This window comes from Mustela nivalis (genome assembly GCF_964662115.1).
Source record: "Mustela nivalis genome assembly, chromosome: 10".
Classification (NCBI taxonomy): Eukaryota; Metazoa; Chordata; class Mammalia; order Carnivora; family Mustelidae; genus Mustela; species Mustela nivalis.
The window spans coordinates 95508982-95531486 of NC_139029.1; the positions used below are offsets into that span (position 1 = coordinate 95508982).

The 22505-nt window shown below is 40.3% G+C and overlaps 2 protein-coding genes and 1 long non-coding RNA gene across 4 annotated transcripts in view; 2 read left to right on the forward strand and 1 right to left on the reverse strand.

Moving 5' to 3' along the window:
* The window catches only part of RNF115 (ring finger protein 115), a 66048-nt gene extending 43701 nt beyond the window's left edge, over window positions 1-22347 (reverse strand). For both annotated transcript variants that reach the window (XR_014299287.1, XM_082685141.1), the window contains exon 1: window positions 22215-22347. Coding sequence is in view for 1 of the 2 variants with exons in the window: in XM_082685141.1 (XP_082541267.1) it covers window positions 22215-22316 (102 nt within the window). In the remaining variant the exon portion in view is untranslated. The remainder of the gene's footprint in view (window positions 1-22214) is intronic.
* Window positions 82-471, forward strand: LOC309841746 (large ribosomal subunit protein eL43). Its single transcript, XM_082685147.1, has one exon. It carries the CDS (start codon window positions 115-117, stop codon window positions 391-393), a length of 279 nt encoding a protein of 92 aa, XP_082541273.1. The 5' UTR covers window positions 82-114; the 3' UTR covers window positions 394-471.
* On the forward strand, window positions 9024-15438 carry LOC309841748. Its single transcript, XR_014299291.1, has 3 exons — window positions 9024-13460; window positions 13515-14365; window positions 14603-15438. It is a non-coding gene; the product is annotated as an uncharacterized lncRNA (long non-coding RNA).
* Window positions 22348-22505: the final 158 nt, after the last annotated feature.

A 22505-nucleotide genomic window follows, 5' to 3' on the forward strand; every position in this document is an offset into this window, starting at 1 on the left:
TATCAAGCGTTAGATAAGAAAGAATACACTTTGAGGACACTTGGGTGACTCAGTCGTTTAAGAGTCGGCCATCGGCCATCGAGCTCTCGGGGCTCAGACCTAGCTTGAGTTGACATGGCTAAACGCACCAAGAAGGTCGGAATCGTGGGCAAATACGGGACCCGTTATGGTGCCTCCCTCAGGAAGATGGTGAAGAAGATTGAGATAAGCCAGCACGCCAAGTACACTTGCTCCTTCTGTGGCAAAACCAAGATGAAAAGACGAGCTGTGGGGATCTGGCATTGTGGCTCCTGCATGAAAACCGTCGCTGGTGGTGCCTGGACCTACAACACCACTTCTGCTGTCACAGTAAAGTCTGCCATCAGAAGACTGAAGGAGTTGAAAGACCAGTAGAAGCACCGCCGTTTGAAACATTGCTAGCCTATAATAAATGGGTTAATTTATGTAACAAAATTAATTTGGCTTGTTAAATTTATTGATTAGATCTTTCAATTTATGTTGCATTAATTTTGTGTTCTCAGAGAACTTGGAAATTAAAAATCCTTCTAATTTTTGTTGGAAAAAAAAAAAAAAAGAGTCGGCCATCGAGTCGGGTCAGAATCCCAGGGTCCTGGGATCGAGGTTGGTCTCCTGGCTCCCCTCAATGGGGATTCTGCTTCTCCTTCTGACCCACCCCCAACTCATGCACAGGCTCTCTCTTTCTCAAATAAATAAAAAATTTTTTAAAAAAGAAAAAAAAAGAAAGAATACACTTTAAGGGTGCCTGGGTGGCTCAGTCAGTTAAGCATCTGACTCTTGATTTCAGCTCAAGTCATGATCTCAGGCTGGTGAGATCAAGCCCCCAGTCAGGCTCCACACTCCGCATGGAGTCTGCTCGAGTTTCTCTCCCTCTGCCCTCCCCCATCTCAAATACTCTTTCATCCAAATAAGCAAATCTTATTTAAAAAAAAAGAATACGCTTTAGAGACTGCCTTGTCATACATTTTTTTTTTTTACCATCCTAAAGTATTTCTCTCCTTTATCATCCACTTACCATACTTCTAAAACTATTTTTAACTACCTATTAAAATAGACTGGGAAAGACATTTTCAACTATTTTCTTGCTCCCTGTAAACCCTAAATAAACTTTGTCTTACCAGAAAGTGATGTAAGCCACATTTGGCTAGTCAAAGACAATCAGAATAGTTACTCAAATATTCAAATGCTTTCTTAAAAGAGATAAAAAGAGGGGCGCCTGGGTGGCACAGTCAGTTAAGCATCTTACTCTTGGTCTCAGCTTAACCTGTGACCTCAGGATCTTGGGATCAAGCCCCACATCAGGGTCTGAGCTCAGCTGGGAGCCTGCTTATTAAGATTCTCTCTCCTGGGGGTGCCGCGTGGCTCAGTTGGTTGAGCACCTGTCTTTGGCTCAGGTTATGATCCCAGGGTCCTGGGCCTGAGCACCGAGTCAAGCTCCCTGCTCAGTGGAAAGTCTGCTTCTCCCTTCTCCTTCTGCCCCTCCCCACCATTCATGCTCTCTTACTCTCTCTCGCCCTTGCTCTATCTCAAATAAAATCTTTAAACAATAAAGTTTCTTTAAAAAAAAAAAAAAAATTCTCCTTCTCCTCTTGCTCTCTCGCTCTCTAAAAAAGGAAATAAATACTGTTTTAAAAAAAGAAAACCGGGGCGCCTGGGTGGCTCAGTGGGTTGAAGCCTCTGCCTTCGGCTCAGGTCATGGTCCCAGGGTCCTGGGATCAAGCCCCACATAGGACTCTTTGCTCCAAGGAGAGCCTGCTTCCTCCTCTCTCTCCCTGCCTGCCTCTCTGACTACTTGAGATCTCTGTCAAATAAATAATTAGAATCTTTTTTAAAAATTTTTAAATTAAAAAAAAATAAATAAAAAGAAAACCAAAGAGATATAAAAAGACCAATCCTTTCCAACAAGATTTGTTTGGTGAGGATACAGTCAATCCAAGAAACATTAAAATTTAATAAAATAATTGCTATAATTAATGCACACTTGGAATATAAGGAAAGGCCAGGCAAGGCTTTCTCTGAAACAGTGACTTAAATTATTAGTCTTTTGCTCCACGAGAAAGGAAATTATGGGCTAAGGATTATCACAACAGACTCTAACAGGCACAGAGGTTGAAGGGGAGTGGTTTGAATGTCAATAGGTAGGCAGGGACCACATTGTGGAAAACCTCAGATATACCATGAGCTTTAACCTATGCATCAGAAGCTCTCAAGTTTTTTTGCTCTGCTATACACAGGAAGGCTGAGAAACACTCAAAACAGGCACACTGTACACTTCAGAAATAAAATAATCTGGAGACCATATAAATCCCTGAGCCCCTCCCCCTACTCCTTCATCCGCCACCCTCCAAGCTAGCAGTAACTCCATCCCTTTCTCTCCCACTAAGAGAGTTTATCTGAGTACAAATGAGATTGATTTTAGAAGGCTAACCCTAAACCTATTCTAATGTCAAATGTTAAAAAGAAAAAGGGAATCAATTACAAAGTGTTGTAATTTGTCACAATCATAGGTCTGGGCCCTATGATTTCCTCCCTCTCCCTCTCGCTCATTCCCACTGTTTTAAATACCCCCTATACAGGAACATCTCCCAAACATGTATCTCCAACCCAGACCAGGTTTCTCAGCGCTCTTTCTCTCTCTTCCTTACACATACACACATACTCTGTCTCTAAAGATGTGGCATACATACCAGCTTGCTCATACTGGAAACCTGGGAGTCCCTCTCCCCTATCTTCCAACAACTAATGATCAAATCTGGCACTCCTAGCTCAAACACATTTCTCAAATCTACTCCTTGCCCACTGCCACACTATCTTAACCTAAGCCAGCAGTTACCCTAGACACTGAAATACCTTCACTCTTAAGTGTCGTCCCACTTCTCTTCTAGCCTCTTCCTTATCTCTTCTGCACACTGAAGTCAGAATGATTTTTAAAACAAAAAATGGACCATGTCATTTCCCAGCTTAAAACCTTTCAACTATCTCCCAAAACACCCCGAATAAAATCAAACTCTGAAACATAACCTACAAGGCCCTGATTCAGCAGGTCTCTATTCAACTGGCCCACATCACTTCATGCTACTCTCCCCCACTCAGTATATTACGGTTACAAGGGCCTTCTTTCAGTTTTTCTGCCTCATCAAGCTCATCATGCCTCTAAGCTTCCAAATATATTGCTTCTGTAACTGAAACACTATTCCCTAACTTTGTGAATAGCAAGGAATTTCTAATCCTTTAGCCTCCATTTTAATGCCAAGTCATGTCTTTCATCATGGAATCTACAGTGGTTACCTCCTATTCTCTTTTTTTGTAATTGAAGAATACATAAGATATAGTATTGGTTTCAGGTGTACAACATAGTGATTCAATATTTATATACATTATGAAATGACCACAGTAAGTGTAGTTATCACCTATCAACATACAAAGTTGTTACCGTATTACTGACTATATTCCCTATGTTGGATTTCATCCCTGTGACTTACTTATTTTATAACTGTAAGATTGCACTTCTTAATCCCTTTCACCTATTTCACCCATCTTCTGATCCCCTATTATTTTCTTCCTCAGCACCTCATTCATCACTTTATAGCACTATCACAATTTAGATGTTTTTTAATGTCTGTCTCCATTCAGTAAGCTTCAAGTTTCGTAACAGAAGGGTGCAGATCTGTTTTGTTTACCAGTATATGCCTAGGACAGATAGGTTCTCGGTATTTACTGACTACATGAACATGAAATTACTTGCCATATACTTTACAAATAAGAGTCAAAGTACCAGAATCTAATATAATCAGAAAACACATAGAATGGAAGTAAAGAAATAAAAGAGCTAAAAACTTTTAAAGATTTTATTTATTTGACAGACAGAAAGAACATAAGCAGGGGGAGAGGTAGAGGGAGAATCAGACTCCCTGCTGAGCAATGAGCCTAACATAGGGCTCGAACCCAAGAAACTAGGGTCATGACCTGAGGTGAAGGCAGATGCTTAACCAACTGAGACACCCACATGCCCCAAAGAGCTGAAAACTTAAGAAGTTATGGCTGGATCATAAGATAATAGAGCTTGAGAGGTTTCAGAGGAAGAACTGTTCTGGATGATCATAAAGTCCAAGATATATCAATTGGCATAGGTGGCTAAAATGGAGTAGGGATGAAGATCTTTGGCGTTAAAAGGTTATTTACACTGGGGCGCCTGGGTGGCTCAGTGGGTTAAGCCACTGCCTTCAGCTCAGGTCATGATCTCAGGGTCCTGGGATCGAGTTCCGCATCGGGCTCTCTGCTCGGCAGGGAGCCTGCTTCCCTCTCTCTCTCTCTCTGCCTGCCTCTCTGTCTACTTGTGATTTCTCTCTGTCAAGTAAATAAATAAAATCTTTTTAAAAAAAGGTTATTTACACTGATACTGAACTTGCAAAATTATGTTAAGATGTATGGTGCAGGGCGCCTGGGTGGCTCAGTGGGTTAAGCCACTGCCTTCAGCTCAGGTCATGATCTCAGGGTCCTGGGATCGAGTCCCGCATCGGGCTCTCTGCTCAGCAGGGAGCCTGCTTCCCTCTCTCTCTCTCTCTGCCTGCCTCTCCATCTATTTGTGATTTCTCTCTGTCAAATAAATAAATAAAATCTTAAAAAAAAAAAAAAAGATGTATGGTGCAGAAAGAGTAATTTCAAAAGCAGATAATCACAATTGGGAAGACAAAAAAAAAGACTCTGAAACAAGAAACACGTTGATTTAGAGTAGAGAAAATGTACAAGTCTTCTCATCATGATCCCAGGCACAGTTCTAGGAACCAGGCTGTCAGCCACAAACAGCTCTTTCAACAGAACAGGACACTTCAGAGGTATAAACCAAATTGCAGAAGTACTATGGATTCCCTCCTATCCCTAGGTACTCCCTCCACAATCAAACCTTCCTAAATAATTCTATTTTGTTTACAGGGAAGAGAACCAAAATTCTTTCCAAATGCTTTGTAAATTATCCTTGATAAAAGTAGCTAATTATAAAACATATAGATTTCTCAGCTGTGGATTATCTCTACTGCAATCAACATTACAGAACATACAGAGAACTTTTTCAAATTTGTAACCTCATCATTCTCTAATTATCAAAGTAAAAAGAAAAATGCCCTCTTGTTTCTTACATACTTCAATAGTCTGATCTTAGAACAAAGGTCTGTTCTTAGAAAATTATCTCACTTCCATTCTCTTGGAGGACTGAGAATCCCAAAATAACATTCTGAAGTTGCTATAGTTCCAGTTTCTAGATTTTCTTTTTAAAGGCTTGATAGCACTTGACTTAATACTGCCCTTTTTCTTCTCAATTCACACTAGTCACTACTCTTCCTAACTTCCAGCTACATAGAGGGTGCCACTCCTTCACTCAAAAGACTCAAAAATTGTAACAACTGTTTCAAACTATCTGGAGACATCATGTGGACTTCGGGTAGAGATGAATGAAATACAACTTGCTTAAATTCATAATTATTAAAGCTGGGTTCATGTGGGCTTCTTATCCTAGTCTATTTTTGTTATGTTTAAAGCTTTTCATGATAAAGTTTTTTGTTTTAAGTTATATCAGTCTTGGTCTTCTCTTCCTCATATATTCTTTTCATTATACCACACTGATTAAATAAAAATAACTTTGCTTTTAGAGAAAGTAATAGAAACTATAATTTCCTGAGGACAGGATGAAAAAGTTTATGGTGAGGCCCAATAAGGCCTTGGGAAATTCAGCAGCCATTCAGCCCCCTCCCTCTCTCATAAAGGAGCATTATCATGATAAACACACAATCCAAGGTCTGAAACCTTCAATCTTACAGACTCAGAAATCTAAGTTAGCAGACCAAGAGAAGATCTGTCCTAAAAAAAAAAAAAAAAAAAAAAAAAAAAAAGACTCATATAGGGGTGCCTGGGTGGTTCAATGGGTTAAGTCTCTGCCTTCGGCTCATGACATCACGGTCCTGGGATAGACCCCACAAGGGGCTCTCTGCTCAGTGGGAAGCCTGCTTCCCCACCCCCACCCCCCCAACCCCCACTCCCCACCCCCGCCTCTGCCTGCCTCTCTGCCTACTTGTGATCTGTCTGTCAAATAAACAAATAAAATCTTTAAAAAAAGAAAGAAAAAGATTCACATAAAAACCAAATTCAGAGGCCATGTATATAAAGCCCAAAATGCCAATTTAATTACTTTACAACAGCCTAAGATACCCATCCCCACCATGAATACAAACCAGATCCTCAAAAATCAAGGACCTGGGTTTCCTCTTCCCATTGGCAGTACCAGAAGAGGATGATGTTTGCCTCTGACTTTTTTTTTCTACTCTTCCTGTTCACCAACAATTCCCACACCTTCTTCTAAGAGACATACTGCTTCTCCTGACAAAATATAATAAAATTACTTAGCTATGTTTTCTTAGTTACAAACACAGTTTAGTTTTACCCTATACTGATATTACAACCCGACTGGATTTTAAGTACTTATCTCAAGTCACTTCTAAAGATGGCTACTTTACATTTTAATTTTCGTAATTTTTTTCCAGGAGTGATCTTAACCTTAACTGGGGAATGTCCATGAATTAAGGTAAATTTGTAAAAGGATCAAACAGGGGATGCCTGGGTGGCTCAGTTGGTTAAGCATCTGCCTTCTGCTCAGGTCATGATCCCAGGCTCTTGGGATCCAGTCCTGCCCTGGGATCCTTGCTCAGCAGGAGCCTGCTTTTCCCTCTACCTGCCACTCCCCCTGCTTTGTGCGCTCGCGCGCACACGCGCGCTCTCCCTCTCTCTCTCTCTCTGTGTCAAATAAATAAATAAATAAATAATCTTTCTAAGAAAAAGTGGGGGGGGGGTGCTGTCAAACAGGAAGCAAACATAGTCTTTCTTTGCCTCTATACTCCTCCCACATCCAAATCCTGGCTTTAGAATCATTCATCCTGACATATATACATATATAGACACACACACACACACACACACACACAGATATTCAGATACAAAGTTTTGAATTTTAAGCATAAGGTGCTTGTGTTAGAAGAGAGGAGGAGGGGCAAGCCCTCCCAAGGAGGATAATGATAAGCACCTACATATGTCTGGCACTATGGAAATCTCTCTTCTCTGCTTCAACATTAACACATCAAATCACCACCCTAACTACCCCCCCCTCAACCAAAATACTGCCAACATACAGTCTACACAGTCACAAAGTCTTATCAAAAAAATTCATTAGGTCATTTGTATCATTTAATCTGTAGAAGAGAAGTATAACAAATCTAGGTTAATTACCCAGAATCATTGGAAATTGGAACCTTGTTGTTTGTACCCTACTAAGCTGCTTCCCCTAGGGTCTAAAAGTTTATTGTATAAAACTCTAGTGAAGATACCAGTGGCAAGAACACTTGAATGAACTGCTTCAAATGTTCCACTGCCTATTCCATCTAAAAATACCCATAACCAGAAATATTTTTCACCATTAATCATCTGAATCAGGAACAACTCCTTAAGTATAGCCTAGCCCTGATTCTTACCCACTTTGATGAACAGCACAAGAGTACACTTGTAATACTGAAGAGAAAGGGAAACAGTAGTTTTAATGCATTATTTTCTTTTCCTTCTTATACTTCAAGATTAATTATCAAAACATGTGAGGTTTTAGAAGGACAATGAGCTACAAGCCAAGACTTATTTATATTGAGTTCCACTCTGAATTGTGCATACTCTTGAACTTTATGCAAATTTGTATCAATATTTACTCAGAACATGAAATAGACTAGAAATTATTTCCTAATTCCCACAGCTTTGCTTTTCTTAATGTTCACTATCAGCATCTAAGTAGTTTTTTAAATCTAAAACAGAAGCTTATTTACCCAAAGATACAAATGCAGTGATCCGAAGGGGCACCTTTACCCCAATGTTTATAGCAGCAATGTCCACAATAGCCAACTATGGAAAGAGCCCAGATGTCCATAGACAGAAGAATAAAGATGTGGTGTATTTATACAATGACATACTACTCAGCCACCAAAAAAAAGTGAAATCTTGCCATTTCTCAATGATGTAGATGGAAGTAGAGAGTATTATGCTATTGAAATAAGTCAATTAGAGAGAGACAATTATATGATTTCACTCATATGTGGAATATTTTTTTAAGATTTTATCTATTTACCTGACAGAGAGAAAGATCACAAGTAGGCAGAGAGGCAGACAGAGAGAGAGTGGAAAGCAGGCTCCCCGCCAAGCAGAGGGCCCAACTTGGGTCTCGATCCCAGGACCCTTGAGATCATGACCAGAACCAAAGGCAGAGCCCAACCCACTGAGCCCCTTATATGTGGAATTTAAGAAACAAAACAGAGGATCATAGGAGAAGGGAGGGAAAAATAAAACGAGACAAAATCAGAGGTGACGGGGCGCCTAGGTGGCTCAGTGGGTTAAAGCCTCTGCCTTCAGCTCAGGTCATGATCCCAGAGTCCTGGGATGGAGCCCCATATCGGGCTCTCTGCTCAGCAGGGAGCCTGCTTCCTCCTCTCTCTCACTCACTCTGTCTGCCTGCCTCTCTGCCTAACTGTGATCTCTGTCAAATAAATAAATAAATCTTAAAAAAAAAATCAGAGGTGACAAACCATTACAGACTCTTAAACAAAGGACACAAATTGAGGGTTGCTGGAGGGGAGGTGCGTGGAGGGATGGGGTAACTGGGTGATGGGCATTAAGAAGGGCACGTGATTGGGACGCCTGGGTGGCTCAGTGGGTTAAGCGGCTGCCTTCGGCTCAGGTCATAATCCCAGCGTCCTGGGATCGAGTCCCACATCGGGCTCCTTGCTCCGCAGGGAGCCTGCTTCTCCCTCTGCCTCTGCCTGCCTCTCTGCCTGCCTGTGCTCACTCTCACTCTCTCTCTCTCTTACAAATAAATAAATAAAATCTTTAAAAAAAAAAATTAAAAAAAAAAAAAAAAAGGGCACGTGATGTAATAAGTACTGGGTATTATATAAGACTGATGAATCACTGAACTCTACTTCTGAAACTAATTATATGTTATATGTTAATTAACTGAATTTAAATTAAAAAAAAAAAACACAGAAGCCTATTTTCTGTCTTGTCTGACAGTCAAAAACTAAGATCACAATATTTATTCATATCCTCTTGTTCATAGTCTCTTTGAGTATCATCGGGCAGAACTGTTCAGAAATTCCTAACTGGAAGGATTAGGAACACACACTGTTTTTTTTTTTTTTTTTAATATTTTATTTATTTATTTGACAGAGAGAGATCAAAAGTAGGCAGAGAGGCAGGCAGAGAGAGAGAGGGAAGCAGGCTCCCTGCTGTGCAGAGAGCCCGACCCGGGATTCGATCCCAGGACCCTGAGATCATGACCTGAGCCGAAGGCAGTGGCTTAACCCACTGAGCCACCCAGGTGCCCCAGGAACACACACTGTTTGAAACACATCACAGCTCTTACACCAGAACTCACCACACCCTGAATTTCCCGCCAGCTCACAGGTGTAGATCAAAGATACTGCTTTTTTCTAGAGACCTTTTCCATAAATCCCCTGATTATTTCTTTTCAAACCAAGGTACACTTCCTCCCTTTTCAAAAGCATCAAGTATACCCCAAAACAAAGACAAAAGAACTCGAGTTCTGTCTCTAGTTCCAGCATTACCTTAGTGGTCTTTGTGAAGACCTGTTTCTCCATCTGTAAAACTAGAGCACAAATGCTATCTCCCCCAACTCTCCTTCAGAAAAACAAGAAAGTCTTACTCTTTCATGTGGCCAACTACTCATTCAAAAAGAAGATGAAAGTTTTCAGTTTAAGCATTTTGAACTCCAAAAATTCTTAAGTGATTGTTCCCTTGACTATTAACCAGAAAGAAAACCAGTTCACAAGAAAAAAAAAAGAAAAAAGAAAAGGAAAAAAAAAAACCAAAACATCAGGCTACAGTTAGTTTTAGTGTTATACAAGGATACCTATACAATTTAAATACTGTTTGAAGAGCTGTGATTCAGTTCCAGGCCAACAAAACTGCTTTCATTTATGGTCTCATTCCCTAAGAATAGTAACATATACAACCTTCATAATTTTGTCTCTCCATTCCAGGCCATGACTGAACACCAACAATATCAGGGACTCCAAACAGGAGTGTATAATCAATCAGCCTTCTTCAGCACATTGTGTAACAAGGCAGAAAATCAGGTCACACAGGACAAAACTTTACTTGATACAAGCTTGATCAGATGAACAAGAAGCCAAATTTTCTAAGAAAAAAACAGACTAAACTACAAAAATTACCAGAGAAAAAGTTAATTTCATACAACACAATATAGCCAGAACAGATTTAGTTATAATGTTCTGTGCTTGCTGCCACTGAAGGCAGCAGGAAGAACAAAAACCCAGTGGCAAAGATATAAAATGGTAAATGATCCAAAAAGTTTGCCTTCAGCTCTGATGCATCCCACTGGTTTGGAGGAAAATTTTTATCTTCTTGCATTCAGCTTAGGCTGACAGAATCTTCTTACATAAACTGACAACATTCATTCTTCCAGAAAACATATTTGAAGCTCTCCATTCCAAACACTGAGGGAAAAGAAAGCATTCTTGGTAGGGAAAGAAAAATAACTTGGGACTAGAAGTCACTGAAATCAGGTACAAAATATATGTTTTAATGAAATCACACTTATGGAAATAAAACAAACTTTTCTGAATATCCTCATATCAGGTACTTCGCCTTGAAAGAAGAACTGAGCAATGTTTCAGAAGAGCCTAAGCAGTTAAAAGTAGTGAATGTGAACTTTAATCAAAACTGGACTGGAAGCACAGAGAAACAAACGAACTGTGTGATATTTAGCAAGTCACCCTTCATTAATGAACTAGGACCTGGAACATAAAGTTTTCAATTAACTGTAGATTCTAATAAACTCCTGTAAGCAATTTTGTAGAGCATTTCTTAAACCATGTTTCACAGGATATTAAATCAGTGGTCTGTTAAGAAAAAGAAAAAACAAATCTGGAAAAGGTTGAATTAAACAATATTATTAAGTATGTTGATGGGCACCTGGGTGGCTCCGTCATTGGGCATCTGCCTTCAGCTCAGGCCATGATCCCAGGGTACTGGGATCAAGCCCCACATCAGGCTCTGCTCAGCGGGAAGCCTCCTTCTCCCTCTCCCACTCCCTTTGATTGTGTTCCCTCTATAGCTGTGTCTCTCTCTGTCAAATAAATAAAATCTTTGGAAAAAAAAAAAGTATGTTGCTTTACTGAATGATTTTTCAGAACCATTAATATACCATTCTGTATGGTCAAAGGGGAAATGGAAGAATGGAGACAAGATTTAGTATGACGCATTCTACCATGATTCTGAATTCATAGTTAAGTCTCCTGACACAAATTTTTGAGAAATACTGATTTAGCCTGATCTCCAGATTTTTAGATTCCATAAAGCAGTTCAATTTTAAAGCTTTTATTTATTTACATAATCTCTACGCCCAACATGGGGCTCAAACTCATGACCCAAGATCAAGAGTCACATGCTTTATCGACTGAAAGAAGCCAGGCACCCCAAAGCAGTTCAATTTTAAAATTTAGAAATTAAGGACACACACAAGACTGTCAACTCTATTTTGCCAAGTAAAAACATTTTTAAAAAAAATCATCAGCTACTATCACCATCATTTCATTTTTTAAAGTATCAGTTTAGGAACACCTGGGTGCCTCAGTCGATTAATTACCTATTACCTACCGAGGCTCAGGTCATGATCCCAGGTCCTGCCTCAGGCTCCCTGCTCTGCAGGGAGCCTACTTCTCCCTCTGTCTGCCACTCCCCCTGCTTGCACACACTCTCTCTGGCTCTCTTGCTCTCTCTCTGACAAATAAATAAATAAAATCTTAAAAAAAAAAAAAGTATCAGTTTAAAATCCAAAAGGAATAAAGGCCTTTAGATTACATTACATTAAGTAAAACCCTTTTAAATAAAATAATTTAGCACCATCCTCCTTTCTACCATGTGCCCACAAGAGCAATCTCTGAACCTCTGATGGATACCTCTTTATCTAAATAAAATAGTATAGACATTCCATCAGTGAGGTAAGAGAACTTTACAAATATGATCTAGTTCACTTTCAGGAACTCTCAGGTCAGTAGAGATCACATACAAACTGGCTGACAAAAGCAGTCATTGAGCTTTACAAAGTAAGAGAATAATGAATTAACTGAAGAACTTTAAAAAATAAAAGAAACAAAGATTTTATAAGAAAAGACCTGAAAAAGAAATTATCCCAGGCCAAATTTACCTGTCAAAGAATCCCAAGTCTTCAAAACTTGAGGTTTTACTTTATTCAATCAACATTACCAGCAATAAGAGTATACTGTTTTTTTTTTCATTTAACAAAGGAAAATCTCAGCATTGCTTTATATTATGATGTCCTCAATCCTAACATTTTCAAGATTGTTCATTATCATCAAACAAGATAATATACTTTGTAACTTACAAAGGAGAATCATTTCAGAAGTAAAATCTATATCCCAGTAAGAATAATTCAGTGGGGGAGTCAGGGGGTGGAGAATTCAGTGGGTATCACATGATCTATGTGGAAAACTACAGAACAAAATTCCTTCATACAAAATCCAAAAATACACAAAAGCTCAAATCACTAACCAACAGAGAGGAATAAACACAACTACCTCATTTTACAAACAAGGAAAACTAAAGTCCTTGAAAGATTCAAAAATAGGGCGTCTGGGTGGTTCAGTCTTTCTGCCTTCAGTTCAGGTCATGATTCCAGGGTACTGCTCGCTCAGCAGGGAGTCTGCTTGTCTCTCTGCCTCTCCCCCTGCTCATGCTCGCGTGTGTAAGTGTGTGCACTCTTTGTCTCAAATAAATAAATCATAAATTTTAAAAGCCAATCAGCTGCTCATATGGAGGACAGGTAACTGGGAAGTTCTTCTACTTATAAACTGTCAGATACACAAACAAATCTACCTTCAAAAAACAAGAGGCTCAACTCTGTGTAGCCCCCACCTAATGATAAGTGGTTCATTAGACCCCTGCTTTGAGCCAAACTTTTATTCAGTGGTCTACAGGTCTGTGCTTTATTTTAGTGTGTTGTATGAACACTAGTACCCCTATGATTTTCAACATGTATAAAACCAGAAAGTGGTATGAAGAAAAGGCCCCCAATTACAATTCCTTCATTCAACAAATGCTTATTGAATGAATACTACACACCAAGCACCATTCTAACCACTGATGAATATGGAAATGGCAATAATAAGAGTGGTAAGGAAGTAAGAAATTTAAAGGTATACAGGAGGAACTGTCTAAAAGAAAAATAAACCAAATCTAAAGGACAAACTCTGAATCTTGGCAACATGTGCTTTACTTACTGCACTAACATAGGAAATAATAAGTAAGAGAAAAGAAGAGTAAACATAAAAGGGGAAAATATTTTCCTGTATGACTAGAAGGTATTCTTTTTTTTTTAATTTTTTATTTTTTATAAACATATATTTTTATAGAAGGTATTCTTAATGAGGAAAATACAATCATCTAGGGGACATTCTGGATATCTCTTGAAGTGTTCTAGCTGTCACAGCAATTTAAAAATTTATTGTCCATTTAATGGACAGAGGGAGGAACACACAGAAAACTGCAGCACAAATAAATGTTTCTATTCTCAAACTTCATACGGATAGTTAAGTAGATTTAAAAAACACCTTTTTCAAAGCCTCAGTCCTACCTTCATTTTATAGATAAACACCAAGTCTTTCTGCATAATTTTAGTCTGCACTAAATGTCCAAAAAAACAACTCAGAGTAAAAAAAGGGAAAATTATACTTTATTTGTACCTTTTCTAAGAATTGTTCACTGTTCTGATGGTTTACTTTTCATGGCATGAAAGTTGCAAATACCCTTATAACATCTACTCAGGTAGTTGTTATGTAAATGTTTGGTGCCAGTACCTACCACATTATATATATCTTCCTGTTATGGACAACTGAGTATTTACAGACTGAAATGTGTAACATTTTGTCATGAATAATTTTCTTTTTATTTATTCTTTATCTTACAGCTAATTTTTTTTTTTAAACTGTATGTGTAGGAAAGTTGTGCTATGTGAATTTCATTAAAAGGAGCATTTCAAAATATTTATTATAAAATGAGGGCACTGGGTCTAATAGGTCTGAGAACCACAAGGCCAGAAGATCAGCATCACTGTAGGATACCTGCAGGTCTCAGTTAATCCAGAAAAAGGCATTAAAGGGCATGTAACTATGGGACTTTTCTCTTTATTTTGACAATATATATTCTAAGCATGGAAAAAAGTAACCATAATGAAACCTCTACTGGAAGATAGTTCTCTGGATTTAAAGTCTGTTCAAGGGCGCCTGGGTGGCTCAGTGGGTTGAGCCGCTGCCTTCGGCTCGGGTCATGATCTCAGGGTCCTGGGATCGAGGCCCGCATCGAGCTCTCTGCTCAGCGGGGAGCCTGCTTCCCTCTCTCTCTCTCTCTCTGCCTGCCTCTCCATCTACTTGTGATTTCTCTCTGTCAAATAAATAAATAAAATCTAAAAAAAATAAATAAATAAATAAAATAAAATAAAATAAAGTCTGTTCAAATCTAAACAATATCAAAGACAATGACAAAGAGGTAAACAAAGAATACCTTGTCTATAAGAACTTCTCTGTGACACTTGCTGAAACTGTCAAGGAGAGAGATTACCTACCTTAAAACAGATTTTCAAGGAAAACAAAACTAAATGGCCTATTTGGGAAAAGAGGCCAGACAAGCAATTTAACATATAAGAAATGCTCAGCTAAAAATCATGAGAACCAACTTACTCCTGTTTGATACACATTCACCTTGACACTTCTAAGGAATTTCGACTTGCTAACGTTTGAACTTAAAAGAAGAATTAAAGAAAAAATCTTTCAGAATCTAACCTAAACTTCTGGAAGAAAAACTACCTAAAATGTTTCTACTATGGCAAAGACCCTATTTCCCGACCAAGGAAAGTATTTGCTTGTTCCTATAATACCTTTCAATCCAAGACTACATAGCTCCATTTCTCTGAATGCTCATTCAGGCTTCCAGTAACACCTCAATATTATTTTACAATAGTATATACTAAGGTAAACAGAGAGGGTCAGGTGACTCAGCTCTAATGACCAGTATCAGAATAAGGACTGATCATTCAATTCACCCTCTGAGCCAAGAGTTTAAAGTAACTAAAAGTTTGGGGCACCAAGGTGGCTCAGTGGGTTAAGCCTCTGCCTTCGACTCAGTTCATGATCTCAGGGTCCTGGGATTGAGCCCCTCACCGTGCTCTCTGCTCAGTGGGGAGCATGCTGCTCCCCCCGACCCCCCGCCCCCCTCCACCGCCTGCCTCTCTGTCTACTTGTGATCCCAGTCAAATAAATAAATACAATCTTTAAAAAAAAAAAAGAGAGAGCGAAAAGAAACTAAAAGTTTAAACACAAAATCTCCTGAGTTCATGAAACTTCTAAGAGAGCTGTAAGAGAAAGAGAAAAAGTAAAACCTGATTAATGCTAAGATGAACTACAAAGAAACTAAAAGTTAGCTTACTGTCTGCTTTTTGATTTGTTTTCAAACTGGAATTTCCAGATGTCTTCCTGAGTTACAAGTGATGCTCCTACCTCAATTAATTCCCAACTGACAAAAAAATGTGGATACTTTTCTTTTAGAAGTTGCCCTACAGTGTGTAACCTGAGAGGAGTGATCCAATTCCTCTGGTCTCAGTAACCACAAGGAGAGAAAATGACCCTAACAGATACAGCTATAATAGAATAGCAGCCACTAACTACTGTTCTAAATAATCCCTCCCATCAGGGTTTTGGCTAAAATTATATGGTCTCAATTATCGTACTGAAAATTCTCATCAGTATCCCAAAATTAGAAATCAAAGCCACATCAGAACAAAACCTTACACACCACAGATACAAGAGAACAATCTCTTTATCCTTCTACACCAGGATTCTTCAACCTCAAGTCTCTTATGATTTGGGGCCCAATAATTCTTTCTTGTGGGGGTTTGTCCTGTGCATTATGTAGCATGTTAACAGCATCCGTGGCCTCTATCCACAAGACGACAGGAACAATTCTCCCTCCCACGCCCTGCAATCCTGACAACCAAAAATGACTACAGACATTACCAAAGGTTCTCCTGAGGAGAACACTGCTTCCAGTTGAGAACCACTGTTTTAAGCTATCTCCTTTCTTGTTCATTATTAGGCTGTGAAAAGATGGGAAAAAAAGTCAGCATTCACAGGCTTATTCTTAGACCCCTTCTAATTTGACTATAGAGAATTAGAAGGAATCCACATCTTCTTTCCTTTTCTAATAAGATAGATGTCTGAAAGACCTTAGCATTTCCTCCCTGAATGTACCTAAAGGTCATAAAAAGCCAAGTAAACATAAAGAAACATGAAGTGTTAGCATTCAACTGGTACTTCCCAAAAAGTACAAGGGATTTTATCTGCAGTGAGTTTAAGATTTTTGTTCTTCCTCATACTAAAAAAAAAAAAAAAAAAAAAAAAAAAAATCCCACAGATTTCCCCAGTACCTACATGTCTACATATCAGAATTTCAAGGCCAGAACTAGCCTTCTACTTAGAAGAATACATATTTCTTGTTTCTAGATCCTGGCAGGGAATATATTTACTAACACTGTATATTCAAACTTCACATAGTAGTACCTATATTTTGTACCACTGGAACCAGTTTGATAAAGATCTCACAACACTAAAGCCACTACTTTTAAATATAACTCATCACATCGTTCAAGCACAGTACCAGATAGATGTTAGAAAATCAAGCAGACTTTTTAGCTGGTGAACCACCAACAGGAAAATATAAGATATCTTATTAATTCAAACCTCTCTAGCCCAGCTCAAAACACTAAATTCCTACCCCAAGTTCAATAACATTACTAATATTACTTGGATACTGCTCTGTGACCTTTCAACAAATAATGCAACCTAAAAAGCAAGGTCAGTGAGCTTAGAGTTTTAAGAATCACAAAGTCTGGGGCACCTGGGTGGCTCAGTGGGTTAAAGCCTCTGCCTTCGGCTCAGGTCATGATCTCAGGATCCTGGGATGGAGCCCCACATAGGGCTCTCTGCTCAGCAGGGAGCCTGCTTCCTCTCTCTCTCTCTCTCTCTCTCTCTCTGCCTGCCTCTCTGCCTACTTGTGATCTCTATCTGTCAAAATAAATAAAAAAAAGCCTTAAAAAAAAAAGAATCACAAAGTCTTTAGAAATATACTTAAACAAAATTTTTTAATTAAAAAAGTGAAATTTACTTTTATTTTCAAAGATTTTATTTATTATTGGACAGAGAGAGAGATCACAAGGAGGCAGAGAGAGAGAGGAGGAAGCAGGCTCCCCGCTGAGCAGAGCGCCAATGCGGGCTCGATCCCAGCACCTTGGGATCCCGACCTGAGCCGAAGGCAGAGGCTTAACCCACTGAGCCACCCAGGCGCCCCTGAAATTTACTTTTTAGCTTCTCTTACTATGGGGTGCTTAGAAAGTTTTCCTGTATTTGGGGCACCTGGGTGGCTCAGCTCGTTAAGCATCTGACTCTTGGTTTTGGCTCAACTCATGATCTCAGAGATCCAGCCCTACCTCAGACTCTTCACTGAGATACTCTGCCTCTCCCTCTGCCCCTCCACCCATTCACAAGTGCGTTCTCTCTCTCTCTAATAAAATCTTTTCTTTAATAAAGTTTTCCTGTAGTAAAGTCATTACAAGCACAGCACAATGATAGTCACTTGTATAGCACCTGGTAACGAACCAAAGTAGATAACAACTTATTATAAGGATAACATTTTATTAGATCAAAGGTGATATAATAAGGAGATGTGTGAGAGAAAGAGAAGCCTTTTAGTTCCTTCAGGGAGAGTCTCAGAGGTGAGTAATACCTTGACAGCCCTTAATTAGACTGGTCTCTGGATTTGGATACTCTGATCTCCATAAAACACTTTAAGAATCACCCTAGTCCATCAATACCAAAAATAGTTTACTCTGCATATGATTTATCTCACCCATTTAATGAACACTCTACCAGATGCAATCTCTGGCCTTGATTTAAAAGGGAGACAGTGTAGCGTAGGGATGTAATGACATTGTAATTACATTACATGACACAGCCTTCTATGGTACTACTCGGTCATCCCTCAATATAGCATAGTATCTCCATCAGTCTTGGCTTCACATTGTCTTTCAAGAGAGGACAGTAAAGTGAGGTAGAAGCTTCTGCTGTGTTTTTTGTTTGTTTGTTTTGTTTTAAAGATTTTTATTTATTTGACAGAGAAAGACACAGCAAGAGAGAGAACACAATCAGGGGGAGTGGGAGAGGGAGAAGCAAGCTTCCCGTGGAGAAGAGAGCCCGATGTGGGGCTCGATCTCAGAACCCTGGGATCATGACCTGAGCCGAAGGCAGATGCTTAACCAACTGAGCCACCCAGGCACCCCAACAGAGATTCTTTTTTGATATCTAATGATAACAGTACCACTGAATATATTTTCATTCTAAAATTATCTTGATTTTTCATTTCTTTGTATCTTTTTTCTAAATGAATCTTTTGTTCTCTTATCTGGGAGGATCCAAAGTGAAAACACACAAAGTTAAAATGGATAGATCAGGATTAGCAGTAAGACTTGTTATTTCACCAAATTCATTCAACTGAATGTGACTTAACCTACATAGCATTAGGCATATCCCACTCCCCCTCAGAAATTATAACCAAAATTATTTCTTTTAATACAGACACTAAAGTTAGTTGGGCCTGAGAATCTTTCAGAGTAGTAGAAATGACAAGAAAAACAATAACCCAAAACGTTAAGGGAAGAGTTTCAGGGCTGAACCACTGGGTAAGCTGTTGCTATTACCTGCACACACTTGCGAATGTATCAAGAAGTGCTATACCCTAGAAACTGGGGAAGGGAGAAGAAATAAGAGTTCCAAAACCCTGCAACTTAATCCCACTGAACACCATTATGATTCTACAGGGGCCTAAACTGGCAAAGAGATGAGATGGCTCTGAAGCAAGCAGTCCTTCCCATTGACTGGGTGAAGAAAGTCACCTGGAGGGGCACCTGGGTGGCTCAGTGGGTTGAGCCTCTGCCTTAGGCTCGGGTCATGATCTCAGGTCCTGGGATTGAGCCCCACACCTGGGCTCTCTGCTTGGCAGGGAGCCTGCTTCCCCCTCTCTCTCTGTCTGCCTCTCTGACTACTTGTGATCTCTCTGTCAAATAAATAAATAAATAAATCTTTAAAAAAGAAAGAAAGAAAGAAAGCCACTTGGCAATATAGCTCATTAAAAGCTGAGAGTAAAAGTCAATACTCTACCTCTGGTATTCAGAGAGGATAGCACTCAGGAATAACTGACTGTTCTTGTGATCCAACTAGCACGAGACTAAGCATCCTTTTGAGATGCAAATTATATCAACACAAAGACAAACTTTATTCCAGATAACCTGGGTCCGGCTACCCTCAAAAAGACATTTGGTTTCCCATCACATTCATCCAGTTCAAGGCACACCTACTATATGCTGAGTACTTACTGTGAAGGAAATCTCAAGTTCAAATATAAAATTACTTTTATAAAACTCTTCATTTTTTTCCTATACATATGAAAATCATATTACTGACTTACCAGTGTTGGGCTGGTTTTTCAGTAGCAGAGTCCGATTTAAACTGAGCCAGATACTTATCTGATCTGATCACTCTTAAAACCAACATGTTCGGGGCACCTGGGTGGCTCAGTGGGTTAAGCCTCTGCCTTCAGCTCAGGTCATGATCTCAGGGTCCTGGGATCAAGCCCCGCATCGGGCTCTCTGCTCAGCAGTGAGCCTGCTTCCTCCTCTCTCTGCCTGCCTCTCTGCCTACTTGTGACCTCTCTCTGTGTCCAAATGAATAAATAAAGTCTTTAAAAAAAAAAAAAACCAACATGTTCAAGGTGACAGCTTAGGCTTAAGGATCTAGAAACAGCCATGAAACAAAATAAAACTTGTCTCATGTGTGAATCAAACTATAACCCTGACTTCACTGCACCTTTTCCTAAAAATGCATGACAACAATGATTTATTAAATGTTTCTTCCTTCTTACTCAATTTACTCTTTTCTACAGTCTGTGCTATTCTCAATCTGAATTCTACCTATCTTTCAAAACCCAATTTAAATCCTATCTCAACTGTCACTTCCCTGATTTCACATCACCAATGAATGCTACTGTATCCCCCTCTCACTGAATTCTAAACCACATACTATCCATCCTCATCCACCTGTGTTGTTACTTTTTCCATGTTTGTCTTGTCTTTCCAATAAAATTTTGAGGTTCTGAAGGGCAGGAACCACATATTCCTTGGTGCTGCCTCCAGGACATTCAGCTGAGAACTTTGTATGTATGCAGGAAGTATTCAATTTACACATCAAGCATGACAGATAATAAATGAGACTAAAAAGTTCAAGAACTTCTCCTCTGGGCATCAAACTAAGGCTTATAAAAACACCCACCAAGTCTTTCAAACTATCCCTTTTCAAGAGCACGAGGTGGGAACTTGAGATGTTAAGAAGAGAAGATATATTAAGTTGTGGGGAGTTAGACCATTTTCTCACTCTTAAAGACAAACAGTGAACAGCACAAAAGATCAGAAGACAGCAGTGTTCAACAGGGCATCACATTCAGCATGTCAGTGGTCACACACATACTGGCTGAATTCCCAGACTCCCTTTCTGTGGTTAGAGAGTTCTGGAGGCTCTGGTGTCCTCTGGCAAAACAAAAAAAAACAAAAAAACAAAAAACAAAAATCAAGGCACCTACTCTTCCTAGCACTGAAATATAGCAAAAATCGCGCATACGCACTGAGTGGATTCCACAAGCAAAAGTAAAACAGCACAAAGATGAAACTATGACCCTGGAGGGTGTGGGGCAAACAGAGGAAAGAAAATGCCATAAAAGCCTAAAAAAACCCAGAACTTTTGGGTGAAAAAGGCTATTAAAATACTCGTGAGACACTGAATTTCTAGACTCCATTTGTGTTTCTAAGGAGCAAGACACCACTGCAGACACTTTCAGGAGGATTTCTCATGGACTGTATCTGAGACAGTAAATAACAGAGGTGAGTTGTTACGTAGCCACCTTGTCTTAAGGCTGAACCTGGATTATTTCCAAGGAAAAGGACAATTATAGCTAATTCTAAAGACGGTTGGCCAAGGGTAGACTGAACATTCACCCTTCTGGGTTTCCCTGCAGTAGCTTGTAATCCAACCCAAAAGAGCTGGGTTTGGAGTGTTGTAGCCAGAAAGCCTGCTGCAGAAGCACATTCTTCACAACGGTAGCACCACCTCTCCAGGGACTAACAGACAACCTGGCAGAAACTGGTAAAAACCAATTTTATGGCAAGGATCCAGTCCCCAGCATTCTGGCCTGGATCTTTTTATTACGTGAAGAGACAGAACCCAGGAAGGGCAGGTAAGGGAGGTAATGTTAAAGACACTGGCAGCAGGACAACCAAAACAACCAAGTTGCACCAGTATGTCCTGCCTTCTTCCTAAACCCATTTCCTTCAATAGTAACAGGGAGCACAGTCGTTAGTATACTTGTTTTCACTTTCACAAGAACCCTAGAAATCACGGAAGAGCAAATCCTCCTCACCTCCCTACAGTTATCTTCCAACCCTCTCTTTCTCTCCTTTCTTCTTTCCTTCCCTAGAGACAACCGGACAGGGACAATCTTCAGCAATCCGCTATTTGGGGATGGGGGAGGGGGATCTGGTTAAAAGTGGAAGAGGCCTCAGGGGAAGGTGAGAAGCAATTGAAGAGAAAGAGTATCGAGAGGGGGAAAGGGAGGTCAACGTGGGAAGGAGACATGGTGAAAAAGAGTGAAAGAAAACTGAGGGGAGAGTTGTCAGAGAACTTGCTAGGAAAGACAAAAAGATGGAGGGGGATAGGTAAAGGGCGGTAAGGGAGTGAGGGGCAGGTGGAACATCAGAAGTGGGGGAAGTGGGCTGGGCGGGAGTTCCGGAATCAGGGCCGGGACGCCCGGGATTTGGGGCCAGCGACCAGAAAAGTGAGCAGAGGATATCAGGGAGACGGGTGTCAGAGAAATCAGAGCTGTGCGAGAACCTGAAGACCCATTCGGGGACTTCGGGGCGAAAAGTCAACGCGGATACCTAAGCGCAGAGGGCACGGGGCTCTTACCGGTAGTTTGGGGCTGACCTCGCCCTTGCAAAAGTGGCAGAAAAACCGGTGCGCGGCAACAGCGGCGCCTGCGCCCGCCCCGGCCGCCGAGGCCTCCGCCATCTTTCTCTTCCGCCGCGGCTGTCCGAGAGGGCAGCGGCCGGTCCCTTGTCAGGCCGCTACCACCCGCCTGCGGTAGCCGCCTTGGCCGCCGCCGCTTCCTCAGCGCGGCCGACCGCCCCAGAGCCCGCGTCGGTCACGTGAGCCCGCCGGGCCCAGCGAGCCGGCGGCGCGGACGGCGACCCCGCGGCC